Genomic DNA, 15,928 nt, shown 5'->3' with positions numbered 1-15,928 from the left:
AGCTAAGTCCAAGCCTATGCATTTAGCAGCAGAACGTGTTATACTGCTGCTGTAGAGCGCTGGCCAAGTGTAGTAGTTGCCATTGCCACCTCTTCCACCTCTGACCCTCATCATTCAGTTACAAGGTCTTGCTTGGTGCCTTTGCGTTAACTCAGAGAACAGGCTGCCCAAAGGTACACAATGCTGTTTTCGTAGATTGATCCATTTACTTTTAGCCTGAATGGAATTATAAGTATTCTCTGTGCTAGTTGTCTTTGGAGCCAGTTTGTGTTCTGTCCTTCCTGAGAAGCAAGCTCTAACCAGGCCTGTGTCCATCCAGGAGCGCTCCACACTGCGGAGGCCGAAGCTGCTGCTCAGAGTCTGACTCAGATATATGCCTTGCCTGAAATCCCTCGAGACCAAAATGCTGCTGAATCCTGGGATAACTTAGAAGCGGTATGCTAAGCGCATTTTCTTTTTGGTAACTGTGTGATGTAAAAGTAAGTAATTTCCTCCCTCTCTCTCTTCTTAAAGGACTTAATCGAACTTAGCCACCTGGTCACTGATTTCTCCCTCCTAGTGAATGTAAGTATTGAACTGAGTAAGGCTCAGAACTAATCAGTCACTGTCCTTTTGATTAAAATTTTAATAGAGGTCACATATTTTTAAAACATTTGCCTTTATTTTATGTGTACAAATGTTTTGCCTGCATGTATGAATGTGTAACACCTGTGTATTTGATGCCCACACGTCAGAGGAGGGTTTTGAATGCCCTGAAACTGGAGTTACAGATGTTTTTGAGTTGTGATATGGGTGCTAGGATTCAAACTTGGGTCCAATGCAAGAGTAGCAAGTGCTCTTAACCTATGAGCCTAGATTATAATTTAAAAATGGTATTGAACTATGAATATGGTCCCAGAATTCTAGATCAGTTTAATAAATATTATGTAAAAAGTACTTTGCTGGATTCTCAGTGTTGGAAGTTTGACCAAGTTGCACACAAACAAAAATCAAGTCTACTTTCTGCTTTGGGGATTCCATGGGAGGAAGAGGTGGGCTGTGACTCTCACACTTAGTTTTCAAGCATGATAACTAAATGCAAAATAAAGTGAAAGGCCCCATCAGCTCCAAGAAGAAACATGTATTCCAGGGAGGGAGGCGTGGTTTATGATACAGCAGCATTAAAGCTACAATCACAGGCTGGTATTAACGTGAGCCTTGAAGAATGAGTAAATGCTCCCAGAGGGCCACAAGGGATGTTCTTTCAAATAGGTGAAATAGGACAAGACATGGTGAGTTCTGTGGACTGTCAAAAAGTTCTTAGTGTACCTATTATCCAAACTACAAGGGACACACAGGGATTGATGAAGGTCAGCTAGTGCTGCTACTGAATTTGGGCTGCTTTGTGGGTCTGAAGGAGCTGGTACAGATGTCCTGCGATCCAGTTTGTGCCTTAGGAAGACTCTTATAATGAAGAGGAGGTCATGGGCACGGTGGCTAGCTGGAAACCAGTTATAAGAATTTAACCTGTAGGTAAAGTAGTAACACTTACCTATAGAGTGTAAAGGATGCTCAGAATCCTTTGAGGATCTTTTTGAGGATCAACCTGGAGGAAGGTGAAGTCAAAGACAGGAACCTTTAAGGCCTGAATGAATCTGCTGTCATAGATTAGGGAGCATATTATAGTTTTGGTAGGAAATGTAAATTTTTTATCATTATTTTTTAAACTGTATTTTGTTTGTTTGTTTTCCCCTGGGAATTATAGGAAGGTTTGGTGTGTGAACACCTGTTTGCACAGGTGCAAAGTAATTTCCGCTTGTGCTCTGGCTAGGCTGGTTTCCTGTTGTTGTTCAGGCCATGAATTGCAACCCAGATTCTCTGCATCGAGGCTTCCCTAAGGCCTGGTTTTGAGGTGGAGGCTCCTAGAGCACAGCTCCTCAGGGCTGGAATGGGGAAGGACTCCAGATCTTGCTAATCTAGCCCAGTGCTCTGCCCCAGTTTCTCAGACCACTGACTTCTGTCTTTCTAAAAGTCACGGATGTGACACTGGTGCTTAGCTATTCTTCTGAAGGCTGTAGGAGGGGTGGAAGCTCTTCCTGTGTAAATTCTGTCATAGAATTTTTCTTGGGCACTTTTGTTCTCTAGAGCCACATACGGAAGAGTTTGTTTTCTTTCAGTATAAGAGGTTTTCACGGTTTTGAGATAAATGTTCTTGTTTCTTTGACCTACCCAGACACATTTTCATTTCTTAGAAATGCTCTCTTTCTGTGGCTCTCCTGTACCAATGAGTTCTAGACTTGTGTTCTAGACTGTCTAATGCTAGCCTTTTCTTCTTATGGTCTATCTTATGGCTATTTTCCTGGACAGTAATGACTGAAATTGAAAGCAATAAATTGTTTGAATTATTTCTGATGCTTCTAAGTCAAAAGAAAAAAATGTTAGTAGTCTCCAGACTAGCTGTCTCTATGGCCTGTTATTATTTTGCAGATGGCGGGGAATGATACAGGAGTCCCCCAACACATGTGTTGTTTACAATCAAGATCTATCCAATTATTGTAATTAATAATCTCTCACTCTAATGCAGTTCATAAAGTCTGTGTATGCTTGGTCACATAAATATAGGCACTTGCCAAAGCCATCAGTCTGCACACTGAAATGTGTTTCGGTGTATGTAAATTATACATCACTAAGGTAGACTTAGCTCTTATCCAAACAAATGCATTTTCTCTTCTGGTGGGTAGGCATATGAAAGAAAGGGATAGAGCTGGTGGAGAATTAGCAATTGTGTGTTCAGTTATGTTATATAGTAAGCAGGTCACAACCCAGTCTATGGACTGACCCGGGAAGGTTCCGACCACAGCCACAGCTCCATACAAATGTCCTAGTTATAATCGTCTCTGCAAGGACACGAGATGCAGTGTTGTTTGGCAGAAGCTCAAAGGAGAGCTATGATTGTTATTCCCGGAATGATTGAGTTCTTGTGACATATGGCCAAGAAGTCACAGAAGTTCCATTTAGGTAGAGAATAAGCAGGAACACAGGAGTGACCACATCCTCTGTTGTTGTCACATGAGTGTATCTGGACAACAATATAGTTAAAGAACTTTCTCTGGGTGCACAGCTGTGCTGAACTCAGGAGGATCAAAAGGCCCTGTAGGGTAATGCTGCCGATGCCTCTGTATTGTGAATGAAATACAATGCAAGAGTTGTACGCTTGCAAGTCATTAGAATATCAAGATGTACATAGTTTGCTGTAATAGGACTCACGAAGATAATGAGAGGCTACAGTGTGGCCCAGTAACTCTGGGTGGATTCATATCTACAGGCCTCTGTTCTGCTTGTGCAAGTGCCCCTTTCTTATGACCAGCCCATTTCCTTCCCGTCAAGGAGAATTTAAAGAACTCTGGGCCAGAAGTTGGACAACATGCTACCCTTACTGCTGGGTCTATTTTGACTTCCATCTTTTTCTCTGTGGCTTTTGAAATCCAATTTTGTTCTGACTGCATTAGAATAGGACTGCAGTGGATTCGGTTAGATTTTTCCATGTATAGTCTCTATGAACTTTAGCATGTTATTTGACAGCAGGTTTTGCAAACCAGATGAAAAGACTCCCTCAGACAGTATCTTTCCTCCTCTCATCCCCATCTACCTCAGCTATTCTGCAACCTTGTTTTGGGTCTTACCTTTGCCACCAACATCCTTAAGTCCCCTCCCAATGCAATGTTCCTTCTCTACCCTGCTTATTGCCTTTACTAGGCCAAGATAACCATTGTCTACCTGTGTGTCACATTTCGAGTTCTTTCTGAGTTCTCCTGAAACCGATTTGCCCCTATCACTGCTTATACAGATTTGGCTACTTTCAGGCCAATAGGGCAACTAATTGAATATTCCTTAAAATGTGCCTTACAAGTGACTTAGTCCATTGATAAAAGGATGCTGAGAACACTTCTAAGTGCCAAAGAGTAAAATGCCAGACTGGGTATTGGGGGATGAAAACTGTTTAGTTTGAGAAGTCTAGGTAGACGAAGACAAACTTAAATCAGAAGCAAAGAGGCAAAGTGGGTAGATAAGGGCAGAGGCCCTGAGTCACCACTGCTGGGAGAAGCCTGATGTAGTGAGGGGCTGCGGGCAGACCTGCTTTTCGCCTCACCCGGCTCCCGCACGGCTAGCTTAGTCCCAGAAATAACAACATACAAATTGTATTCATTTAAGCACTGCCTGGCCCATTATCTCTAGAGAGTTAGTTACTGACTAACTCTCATATCTTGATATTAACCCATTTCTAATCATCTGTATAGCACCACGAGGTGTGGCTTACCGGAAAAGATTCAGCATGTCTGACCTGATGGCTGGCTCCATGGCTTCTGCCTCATAGCCCTCTTCCCAGCATTCTATTCTGTTTACTCCGCCTACCTAATTTTCTGTCCTATCAAGGGGCCAAGGCAGTCTCTTTATTGACCAATGAAAATAACACAATAGACAGATAACCCTCCTCCATCAGCCTGATCTCATAGACTGGTAATGTTGTTTTTGTGCAGTTTGGCCCAGTGTAAAGAGCTAAGGTCTTAGCTTTAAATGCAGTATAGTTTCGCATTCTCCTGATGGTGATTGAAAGCTAACTACAATCATTGTGGAGATCACCAAGTCCTTCTTATACATGAAGTAGAATCTAAAGATACAGACAGTTGGAAGACTGAAGCCAAACTAACAGGAAGTAGCAGCTAGGTTTGTATAATTGAGGGATGTCTGTTGACTAGGGTAGGGCTTTCTGCCCTCCGGCTTCTCCTATCCCCACGTCCCAGCAAGCTTCCTAAGGTCTGTAGTACTAACAGATATGGGCTACCCCAGGACAGATAGACTCATCTTGGACTGGTAGTTGCACTAATGAATGCATTACAGTTGAAATAATGAGTATTCATAGGTTGGGCATTTTCCTGGTAGTCTTTTCTCTAATTTTCCCAAAGGATTTTTGTAGGGAAAAATTAGTTATCTTAAAATTCTACTTTAAACTTAACAAATCACTGTGATGATTTGAATGAGAGTGGCCCCAATAAGCTCATTTATTTGAATGTTTAATTACCAGAGAGTAGAACTCTTTGAAAGAATTAGAAGGATTAGGAGGTATGGCCTTCTTGGAGGAAGTTTGTCACTGGCATGGGCTGTAATGTGTCAAAGGCCCATGCCAGGCTCATTTTCTGTCCCTTGACCTACTGATTAGGATGCAGCTCTTAGTTGCTTCTCCATTACCCATTTGTACCACTGTGCTCCCTGTCACTGTGCTCCCTGTCACTGTGCTCCCTGTCACTGTGCTCGCTGTTACTGTGCTCGCTGCCATGATGACGATGGACTATGCCCCTGAAACTAAGCAAGTCCCCAGTAAATGCTTTCCTACATAAGAGTTTCTCTGTTAATGTTGTCTTCTCACAGCAGCAAAGCAGTGACTACGACAGCCATAATGTTGCAGTATCCAAAGTTTTAGGAAGGGGCACAGAAATAAATCTTCCTGAGGTCTGTGATTACTTGGAGTGTGGACTTAGCAATAGCCCTAGCAGACTCCTCCCTCAGCTCTTCATCCTCTGCTTTAGCCATAAAGATGTAAAAGTTGGTGATAGGGTTTTACTGCAGTGGCTCACCTGCTAGCATAGATTGCTTCAGGCAAAAGTGGAAGGCAGACACAAGTCCTGCAGCGGTCAGGAATACAGACAAGTTGGATATTGTTGGTGCTGGCACTTGTTTCTGTGGCTAGAAAGCTGACTGAAAGGAGCTTTGCTGTTGTAAAAATGAAAATCCAGTGAACACTAAGGGAGGCCTGTTATCTGAGAACACCATCAGGAGCAAGCTTGCTAAACTATTTTGCTGGAAAGATGAGAGTTAGCACGTCCTTGGTGAAACCAGGATGGTGTTTCTGTTTTCCCATTGTGCTCTGCAGACGTCTCATTGTATCCCCCTTTTACCACACGGAAGGAGAAATACCATAGTCCTCATGTAGCAGATGAGAATACTTGGCCCAAGAACATACCAGGGCCACAGAATATCCTATATTTTGTGCCAGTCTTAATCATGGAAGATAGTGATGTTCAAAGTATGTGAAATGGGAGGCTGAAAAGATGGCTCAGCAGTTAAGAGCATGTACTGCTCTTGCTGAGGACCTAAATTTGGTTCCCAGCACCCACACAGGCTGCTTACAACTTCCTGTAATTACAGCTTTAAGAGATCTAATACCCTCTTCTGTATTGTGCATGTGTGCATTCTCTCTCTCTCTCACTCTCTCTCTCTCTCTCTCTCTCACACACACACACACACACACACACACACACACACACACACACACATTCTCAGACTGTATTTCAAGACTGCCACATCAAAAGCTTGTGGCAGGGTCCAGCAATGTGTTTCCAGAAACTTTGCAGGTGATCTAGTGTGTACTCAAGTTTGAGAGCCTTGGCTATCCTTGTGTGACAGATTCAAAAGAAATTGGAACACGTCCTATTTTAAGAATTGTTAGGGATGTCGAGATGGTCGTGGAGAATCCTGGGATGAAGGGCCACCACAAAAGGCCTGGCAGAGAGAAGGTACATGTTGGCAGGGAAGGAATGTCAATAATGCTAATAGGAAACAGCTGGGGGCTTGTGAGCTGTATTGTGCTTACCTTCTCTTGTGAAATGCTGAGTGGGATAGGAAGCCTTAGTTTTGTGTGCCTCAATCTAAATAGGTTTAACATAAAAGGCAGTTGAATCACTGTATAAGGAGCATTATGTGGAGCTGAAGAGAGGGTCTCCTATGTTTTTCTGCAAAGAAGTGAAAGGAATTACCTGTGTCCTGATGTAGTGATCACATGCCTTTCTACATCGGTTAAGACCTAATGCACTTCACCATCAATATGGGTGCATATTATGGTATATAACTAGTTAACTAACTAACTAACTAACTATATATATATATATATACACATATATATATACACTTATATGAGTGTCCATATATACACATATATACCTATTAAAATAAAGTTGATCTTGATGAGATCCTGGTTCCAGGGTGAGAACAGAGTGCTTGTGCCTGACGTGTCAGTCAGAGCAGAGCTCGGTAGCCATTCATGAGTGGCACTGAGGTGGTTCACACATTAGAGAAGAAATGGCAGTCCCCAGCTGCACCATTCATCCATCAGGGGTCCCAGGAGTCATGGTCGTTGCTGCATCAGAACAGGTGTTACTGTTTTAGGTAGACTGCTGTATCATATTATTGATCTGAACTATGTTAACTTGAACTATATTTTATTTAGTAAAAAGGTGTACAACTCAAGACCACAAATTCTTTCATTACTCCCTATTGCATATCAAAGTGCAAAGATCTCATGCTGGATTATACCACGTTGTAGTGTCATTCTTACAAAAGAACAATTTGTATCTGTTGGGTCAAAGGCATTTTACTCCTAAAGTAAATTTGATTTAAACAGAATCTCCAAAGAAGGTAAGTTATGGACTTTGTTTGAATGTTTTCCTTTTTTTACTATCAAACCCAACATGACATGTAAATGCTTATTTGGATTTTTTTCCTCCTACAAAGTCGGTTCATTTGGAGAATAATATGTTTGTATGTTTGAATGAATTCCAGTGTGAGGTGCTTTTTGCTATGAAGGTACCACCCTTTTATTACCCAATCATTAAGTCCCCCTCTTTTTCCGTGAAAGTGAATTTGTACTTTCTACATGGTTTATCAGATGCTATTAATGAACCGCTATTAAGACTGCAAGGCTGCAGCACCCGGGGCCTGATTACAGGAATTAAAATAGTGTGTGTTGGCTTCCCACTGCTCCCCAGCAGGACCGCTCACTCATAATTCCTTTGCATCTAGTCTCAGCAGGAGAAGATTGACAGCATTGCAGACCATGTCAACAGTGCTGCTGTGAATGTTGAAGAGGGAACCAAAAACTTGGGGAAGGTAAGATCCTGCTCCTGCTGACAAATCAATGGTACTCTGGCTCCCAGGAATCTCTAGTATTAACCCAATTGATCTGCTCTCTTCAGTGTTGAGGGAACCAGCAATTAAGGAAATAAGGAAGAAATGACACATAGGTAGTGTAAGAAATCAATGGCTGTAATATTCTACTCCCAGATTCATTCTATCATCAGAGATTTTTTTTTTTCTCAGAGAGAATGAACTGTGGTCTCACTCTGAGGCATTTAGTTGTTATGAAGGAATATATGCAGAGGCCTAGGGAGAAGAGAGAGCGGTCCATTAATCCAGGCAGAGCCAAAGTGAGACTGCAGCAGCCCTGGAGGAGTGTGACCATCTATTATCCATACGATGTGGTTTTCAGCACAGGTGCCTAATGTGGAATAACCCCTGTGCCGAATCAAAGCTGTGGTGGGGCCAGTGGCTGCTGACACTGTTTAAATAAGCCAGCCAGATAGTGGATTGATTGTTTTGCAAGTAAAATCAATTTGTAGCTGTCCACTCCGGAGCAACCTCCCTCAGTTCTGTGGTCTGGAGCAATGGCAGTACCTGTGGAATACTTTCACACACACACACACACACACACACACACACACACACACACCCAACAAGAATAATCTCTGAGGTTAATTATGAGCCCACTGTTAAAGAGGCATTGCCAGGAGTAATGAGAGGAAAGCGCACATCACCACAGGCAGATTTTCTCAACTCAATTTCTAAATTGAATTTTTTTTTCTTTTACAGGCTGCAAAATACAAGCTGGCAGCTCTGCCTGTGGCAGGTGCACTCATCGGAGGAGTGGTGGGGGGTCCCATCGGCCTCCTCGCAGGCTTCAAAGTGGCAGGAATTGCAGCTGCACTTGGTGGTGGGGTGTTGGGCTTCACAGGTGGAAAATTGATACAAAGAAGGAAACAGAAAATGATGGAGAAGCTCACTTCCAGCTGTCCAGACCTCCCTAGCCAAAGCGACAAAAAATGCAGCTAAAGCTCAGGCTTCCACCAGGCGCCAGTGCGTCCACCCTAAGGAGCTCCTTGCTGCTGCTGAGTGCTCAGCTGCTGGACAGTATCAGCAAGCGGTTCTCCATGGCCGTGTGCTGTAGAACCTCCATCACTGGATGTATTTGTTTGCTGGCTGTTAATGGAGATGTTAGGAGTGGAGGAGCCTGGGCCGAGGGTGTGGGATGGCTGTCAGGTCCAGTTTAAAGACTGCCAAAGAGCAAATGTTCTGCCTGGAAATGTGAAGATTGAACCTATAAATCTAAGGATCTAAGATGTGTAGAAATGTATCAGGCACACGAGGGTCAATGTGTTTGTAGATTATTTCCTCCTGTAGGGAGAAACAGAATGTGAGTTCAGGAGTCTTTCTGTCAGGGATGTTGCCGCCTAACAAGGGGTGCAGGCAAACTATTTCTGGACTTGGGAACTGATTGTACATGGATCCATTTATATTTTCTGGTGAAGGAAATTAATACTATAAAATGGAAAGAGAAGCCCATGTTCTCTTTGCAGACTTTTCATTGTGACATGGGTGTCTTTTCTGAAGCCTTCCCTGCCTCTCCAGATAAGAGCACAGAATCTCATAGCTGGATCTACTAACCCAGCCACCACACCCACTTGTAGCTGGTAATTCTGAAGGCTCTCTGCTTCTAGGGTGAATTCTATCTATGTAATGAGGATTTTTCTCATAATTACTGTTTTTTTTCATATCATTTTCCATCTCTAGTTACCCCTTCCTGTAATCTCTTAAATTGAAAAGAGCAAATTTAAATATTTCCAGCATTTTTGGGCAGAAGGAAGTACAAGATCACATCCTGGGCACTGTAGGACTTCAAGGGGCTGACATACCTGTCTCAAGGGGTCTGGGCCTCTCAGTCCTCTGGCTGGGTTGAGAAGGAGCTTTCTACCTCACTTCTGTTGCCGTTGCCCTTTCCCAGGTCATTCCTATCCTGCAGTTTTTACGGCTGCTCTTCCTCCCAGTGTTCACACTTCTCTCCTGCTCTAGATGGCCAAAACCAAGATTCAGACCCGATACAAGCTCTGTGGTGCTAACATGGACAGCAGACATGGTCCAGTCCAGTTCCATGTCTGTCTCAAACAAAAAGTTTTGAAATTTAGAGAAAAGGAATTTAAGACTGTAGGCAGCCTCATCCTGTGTCCCAACTCATTTGAGATAGGAGGAGGGAGCCACTGGTTGCCTCATTTTTTAATCTCTCCTGAGGAGAAAGCATGGTCAGCCAGGAGCATGGGTTCAAGCACCAAAGGGTTTGTTTACCATTTAGCTTCTTTTAAAAACTGTGTTGACACCATGTGGTAGTGGCTCACTCCTTTAATCCCAGCACTTCTGAGGCAGAGGTTGGTAGATTGCTGTGAATTCGAGGCCATCCTGGTCTACAAGGACAGCTAGGCTGTTACACAGAGAAACACTGTCTCCAAAACAAAACAAAACAAAAACAAAAACAAAAAAAGAGCTGTGTTGATGTTTGGCCTCTGTTGATTGCTACCTTTCCCTCTCTACCCTAAGATCCTTCCCTTTCATGCTTTTGAGTCTTGCTGATGCATATTCCTATGAAACAAAGCACTACATTGTATTAAGCTATCGGGAAGTAGCAAGTATTTGTTATCTGCTGACTTAAGACTTTAATATCAAAAAGAGGAAGTATTTTGAATGAGTGTTGGATTGTGTTCATTGCCTGACACTGGGAATTAAGTATTTGGAGTAATTATTTTTAACTTCATCTTTTTTTCTCTGTTTCTTGCTGCTCCTTTAAGTTGGACATGTCAAATCTGAGCAGGAGGCAGAACACATCCCAATTTGATTTAAAAAAAGATTCTTTTTAAATTTTGTTTTGTTTTTCAAGATGTGTATCCTGTGTATCCCTGGCTGTCTTGGAAATCACTCTGTAAACCAGGTTGGCCTTGAACTAGAGATGCACTTGTTTCTGAGTTGGAGTGCTGGGATTAAAGGCAAGTGCCATCACCACACCACCTGACTGTAACAAGATTCTTGAACCTCCATCACCGGTAATTCTGATACAGCCAGTCCAGCCTGCTTAGCTGGAATTCTCAGAATAAGCAATGTTGTCTCATTGTCTAGTCTCCCGTGTTCTACATCATCTTCCTCATTGCTTAGTACTTATTCTGCCAGTCCCCAAAGGGCCACTCAGTCCGTGTGCCATAATAGCCACAGCACGAAGAACCAGGGTGAGGCTTGCGTTTAAAACCCGCATCTTCTGGATTTTGCGTTTTCACTGAGCCAGTGTGGGAACTGTTGACATGATCATCAACGGTCAGTATTAGGCTTTCGACTCTAGCCGTCTAAATGCTTAAGGAACTTACAGTCTTCTTTAAAATTTTATATTTTAGAATTACTTAGAAATTATACCTCATTTCCCTACAATAACTTTTTGTGGAAATTGCTTAGAAGTTTTTAATCAACTATAAATTATATAAAGTACTTAAAAGTATAAATTAGTCAATATGACACAGAAGTGTCAAGTTAAATTTATCTTCTCTATGATTTATGTCTTATTTTTATTTCAACCAGTTAAAAAGCACCACTTTAATTAAGGTTGTAAAATTTGTAGATTTTACATAAAATTACTCATTTCAGTAACAGTAGCACTCCTAAATACTCTTTTTGATGTTATAATCTGAGAATTTCTCTGAAATTTTGGTGTAACCCATAGTAAAAAAAAAGTATTAAAATTGAACATATATACATGAAAAATGTTTCTCATTATGTGGAATACATTTTGATGTTTTGTTTTTCAACATATTGATTTCAACCCAATCTAAGTCTACAAATCTAAGTCCACTAAACCAATCTCAGTCTACAAATCAATTGGCACCCTCAGTTTTCAGAAAACCTCCCTACAGAAGAACTGGTGTTTCCTAAGCAGTTAGCCAGGCGCTTTAGCAGGCATTTATGGAGAGGGTAACTGGGCCTCAGAGGAATTAAGTACTATGCAGTCCTTCAGTTCCAAAGGAGGAAACTGGGATGGAACTGGATTTGTTGGTGCTCGGGCTCTCGGCTATGCTGCACTGCCTCACCGGAAGCCTGGCGACTGTAAGGCCAACTGTGAACAACCCTTGCTGTTCATTTGCTTTTTTGTCTTTTGTGCCTCACCAGGTGTCCAAAGCCTGCTCTTCATTGTGGCCATGGCAGAACACAGCACTGCACTGTGTTCTGTTTTATACTCAAGTATAGAATGAAGAGTGCCACTCTCCTGCCCCACCTTCTACACATTGGTTTATATCATAGGTTATGATCATTGTTTAAAGTGTCTTATATAATTAAAAATAAACAGTACTTTTAAAAATAAATCTCATAGCTTTTAGAATCAATTAATCATTATTCTTTAAATGATGCCCCTGGGAAGCCATGCACACATGGTAGGGTGCTGGTAACAACACTTAGGCTATTTCTGAACATCTGCCACAACATCTGGAACATCTGGATTTGCCGCCAAAGAATTGTACATCACATAAGAAAAGACACAGGCTGTTTTCCCATGCCTTTGCGACCCTGCTCTCTCCCCAACTCAGTTTTGTGTCTTGGTGGCTTACTATCCTACCTCACACACAGAAGCCAGACACCTAATATGCCTAGAAAGTGAGCATGCTGAAGCTGCCTAGACCTGGCCGTACATCTGGAGCAGGGACTGGGGTTACCCCGAAACTCCTGCATGGCCACAAATGTCCTTCTGCCTGTCTCCCTTCCATGCTGTTTACTGCAGCGTGAGAATGGGATGCTGATAACACCTACTGTTCACAAGAAGTTTTGAAACCAAACTGCAAATATCTAGCACACAGTATTTCCTTCCAGTAAAAGCCCAGAAGTCAAACCATCCTTTGACTAGTTAGTAAGCAAAGGCATTTTTCAGAAGAGTCCCTTAAGCCCTTCACTGAAAGCACATGGACTCAGGATAGAGGAGGGAAAGCCTGGGGCAAGGGCCTGCTGTACATGCAATGCCTTCTCAACATAGATTAGAATGTGGCCGCGGTTCTCAGGTGCTTACAGGATCTGATGACATTCCCAAGTAGGTGGAGGTCTAGCAAGGCAAGTGTGCTTCTCTAACCCACTCTTAAGACACATTCAGATTCTGTGTGTGTGGCGGGGGGTTGCTTTTGTTTTTGTTTTTCTGAAATAGGGATTTACTGGTAGCCAGGCCGACTTTGAATTTGTGATCCTCCTGCTGCCATCTCCCAAATTCTGGGGTTATAAGCATCTGACTCTGTTTTATAACTGTTGTTAACACCTGTGTTTCTAGCAAATGGTTCTATCTGGGTTCATCAGTTTGACACCTTTTCACAAAGTCTTGAGTGTTGTCGATAACCAATAGTAAGAGTTATGTATCTACATTGCTCCCATCAAAGAAACCAGTTTATGACAAAAATGCTCCTGGGCAATATTAACCAAAACAAATATATTACAGTGAAAACATTGGCCATTGATTTGCCCAAGACCACAAAGCTACTTTGTGTAAGATCTAAGAGAATGATATGGGAGTGTGGGGAGATCCTCCATGTGTTTTTTATTAGGTTTCATTATGCCATGTCAAGTTGCCTGCTGGAGATTCTCTGCACTTCAGTGGTCCAAATCAGGCAAAATGGAAAGACGCGCTCTTAGAGGAAAACAGTTGCGATTTCTTAGCCTTCCACGCAGTGTCAGTCTCAGCACTTGTGTCTCTGCAGCCAACGCACAGGAGTCCTCTTTAACATGTTGGCAAGGTAAGGACAAGGGAAGGCTAAATGGCAAGAATCTCTGCAAAATTAAGTTCTTCCTGAATTGGTTTGTCGTTTATTACATTGCTGAATGGTGCTTGAATAAGGAAATATGCAATAAAAATTCACCCACTTAACAAACATTAAACTGGCTTCCTGTTGTGTGTTGAATGATAGTGTCATATACAGAAAGAAAGATCTGTAGATGCTATCATAGCCCTGAAGTTACCTGGAGTGGGTATGTCACACCAAAACATGCTAAGCACCAGGAAGAAGATGGACATAGTATTAGAGGCCTCAGTGAAGGGATAACTGGAAACAAATGGGAAGGCTTTGCAGAGCTCAGTGTTTGAGCAGTACGTAAGAAAGAATATGCCTGATGGAAGAGGGGCTTTAAGTTTCAAGTGAGTGGGAATCCATGAAATGTAAAATGACACGGGAACAATCAAAGAGTTAATAACAAGAAAGCAGGGAATTGAATGGATGACTTAACAATGAAGCTGGCGAGGGGGACACAGGAGAGTGGCAATATATATCTAAAATATAGTAATTCTTTGTTTACTCCAGATTAGTGCTTCTCAGCCTTCCTAATGGGACCTCCAACCATAAAATTATTTTCATTGCTATGTAGTAACTAATTTTGCTACTGTTATGAATCATAATGTAAATATCTGAATTTTCTGACAGTCTCAGGTAACTGCTGTGAAAGGGTCCCCTTGTTGCCAGAAATGTTCCTTATAGTGGCCAGAGCTTTTGGTGTATTTAGTGTAGTCGCCTTCCTTTCTCACCTCTCATTTGTGAGATTCCCCTGTTTAACACTGAATGCTTACTTTGTGGTGATTATTCCTTCCATAAACACTTATTGGAAACCCGTGGAGAAAAGCCATGGAACTTACCTTTTAGTGCCCAGGCCCTTCCAGGCTAGTTTGCCATGCTCATGTTTCCTGACAGATGCTGTTCACTAGCTCCCATTTCTCCACTTTCACCTGTGGGTTTTTTCAGAGTTGAATTCTTCAAAGTTGAACTTTTCTCTTTAGTGGTAGTAGGCCCTCTCTGATTAGACTGGAAGCTTCATTTGGGATGTGACCATACATTTGTTTCTATCTTTGAATATTTTTCTTTTTTCTTTTTAGCATGAATAGCATGAACACATGAAATGCAGCCATAGTATTTGAGTCCTAACTTTGGAGGTGTGTAACATATATGCGATAGCTAGGACATGGTTGCTCACTTTTGCCATTAAGAGGGATACAAGAGTCAAGAGAAGTAATCTGGGAAATACATCAAGCACTGGAATGTCAGGAAGATTCCTGAATTTGGAGGTGAAGACATTTCTCTGTCAGATTAAAAGTCCTGATCAGGAAGAAAGATCTCGGATCTCCATCACAGCAAAAGTGCCATGGAATTTTTTTTCAATCTACTGTTTTACAGTTGGATTGTAGGATTACTAGGGGTCTACATTAGTTGCTTTTCTTGTTGCTGAGACAAATAACAAAAGCACTTAAGGAAACAAGGGTTTATTTTGCCCCAGTCCCAGGAGTTTGAGGCAGCAGCTATTGGCATTGCATCTGGAGCTGGAAAAGTCATGAATGCTGGCACTTAGCATCTTCCATGTACTCCGGGACCCCAAACCATGAAATGGTACAGCCCAGATTAACCTAATTTAGAAACTCCCTTGCAGACATGGTCAGAGGCGTGTTTGGGTGTCTGGTGATACTAGATCTTATCAGCTTGGCAGTATTAATCATCACAGGGCCTAAGAGATTTACAATACAGACTAGTATTGAAATAGGATGTAGCTGAAGGAGAGTAAAGGATTTGTTGGGCAAGCAGAGAATGGAATTAGGCAACAGCAAGGCTGAAGCTAAGAGGGACACACTTCGACAGGAGCTGAATCCAGGTTTCTGATGCTAAAGTTCATAAACTCCACCAAACAGCCTCTCTTGACAGAACCTGATGGTGACGCTATAGTTCCCTTGTCTCTGTGAGTCTTATTCACAAAAGGGTAGGGTTGGGTCAACAGCTTTTTTTTTTCTTTTTACATTTTTACAGACCATTCCTTTGATACCTCCTTGCCTATAACACAGAGTGACCTTAAGTGTTTAAAATGATGTGTATGTTATGCCCAGAATGGTGGTTGGTTAAGACTAACTATAACTATTAGTGACTACAGTTACAGCATTTACTATAATTTTCTCCAGTGTGGTGGTTTGATTGAGAATAACCACCAAAGACTCATAGGGATGAGGGTAGGCTTTGAGGTTTCAGAA

General features: G+C 42.1%; 1 protein-coding gene across 2 annotated transcripts in view; it reads left to right on the top strand.

The window, feature by feature from the left end:
- Positions 1-12,257, top strand: part of Stx17 (syntaxin 17) — a 52,604-nt gene extending 40,347 nt beyond the window's left edge. For both annotated transcript variants that reach the window (XM_085677175.2, XM_048419878.3), the window contains exons 5-8: positions 320-435; positions 514-564; positions 7,834-7,920; positions 8,680-12,257. In XM_085677175.2, the coding sequence (XP_085533301.1) occupies positions 320-435; positions 514-564; positions 7,834-7,920; positions 8,680-8,919 (494 nt within the window). In that variant the 3' untranslated portion in view covers positions 8,920-12,257. The remainder of the gene's footprint in view (positions 1-319; positions 436-513; positions 565-7,833; positions 7,921-8,679) is intronic.
- Positions 12,258-15,928: the final 3,671 nt, after the last annotated feature.

This window comes from Myodes glareolus, chromosome 16 (assembly GCF_982192425.1).
Source record: "Myodes glareolus chromosome 16, mMyoGla1.1, whole genome shotgun sequence".
Taxonomy (NCBI): Eukaryota; Metazoa; Chordata; class Mammalia; order Rodentia; family Cricetidae; genus Myodes; species Myodes glareolus.
This window is presented reverse-complemented; position numbering and strand designations above follow the sequence as displayed.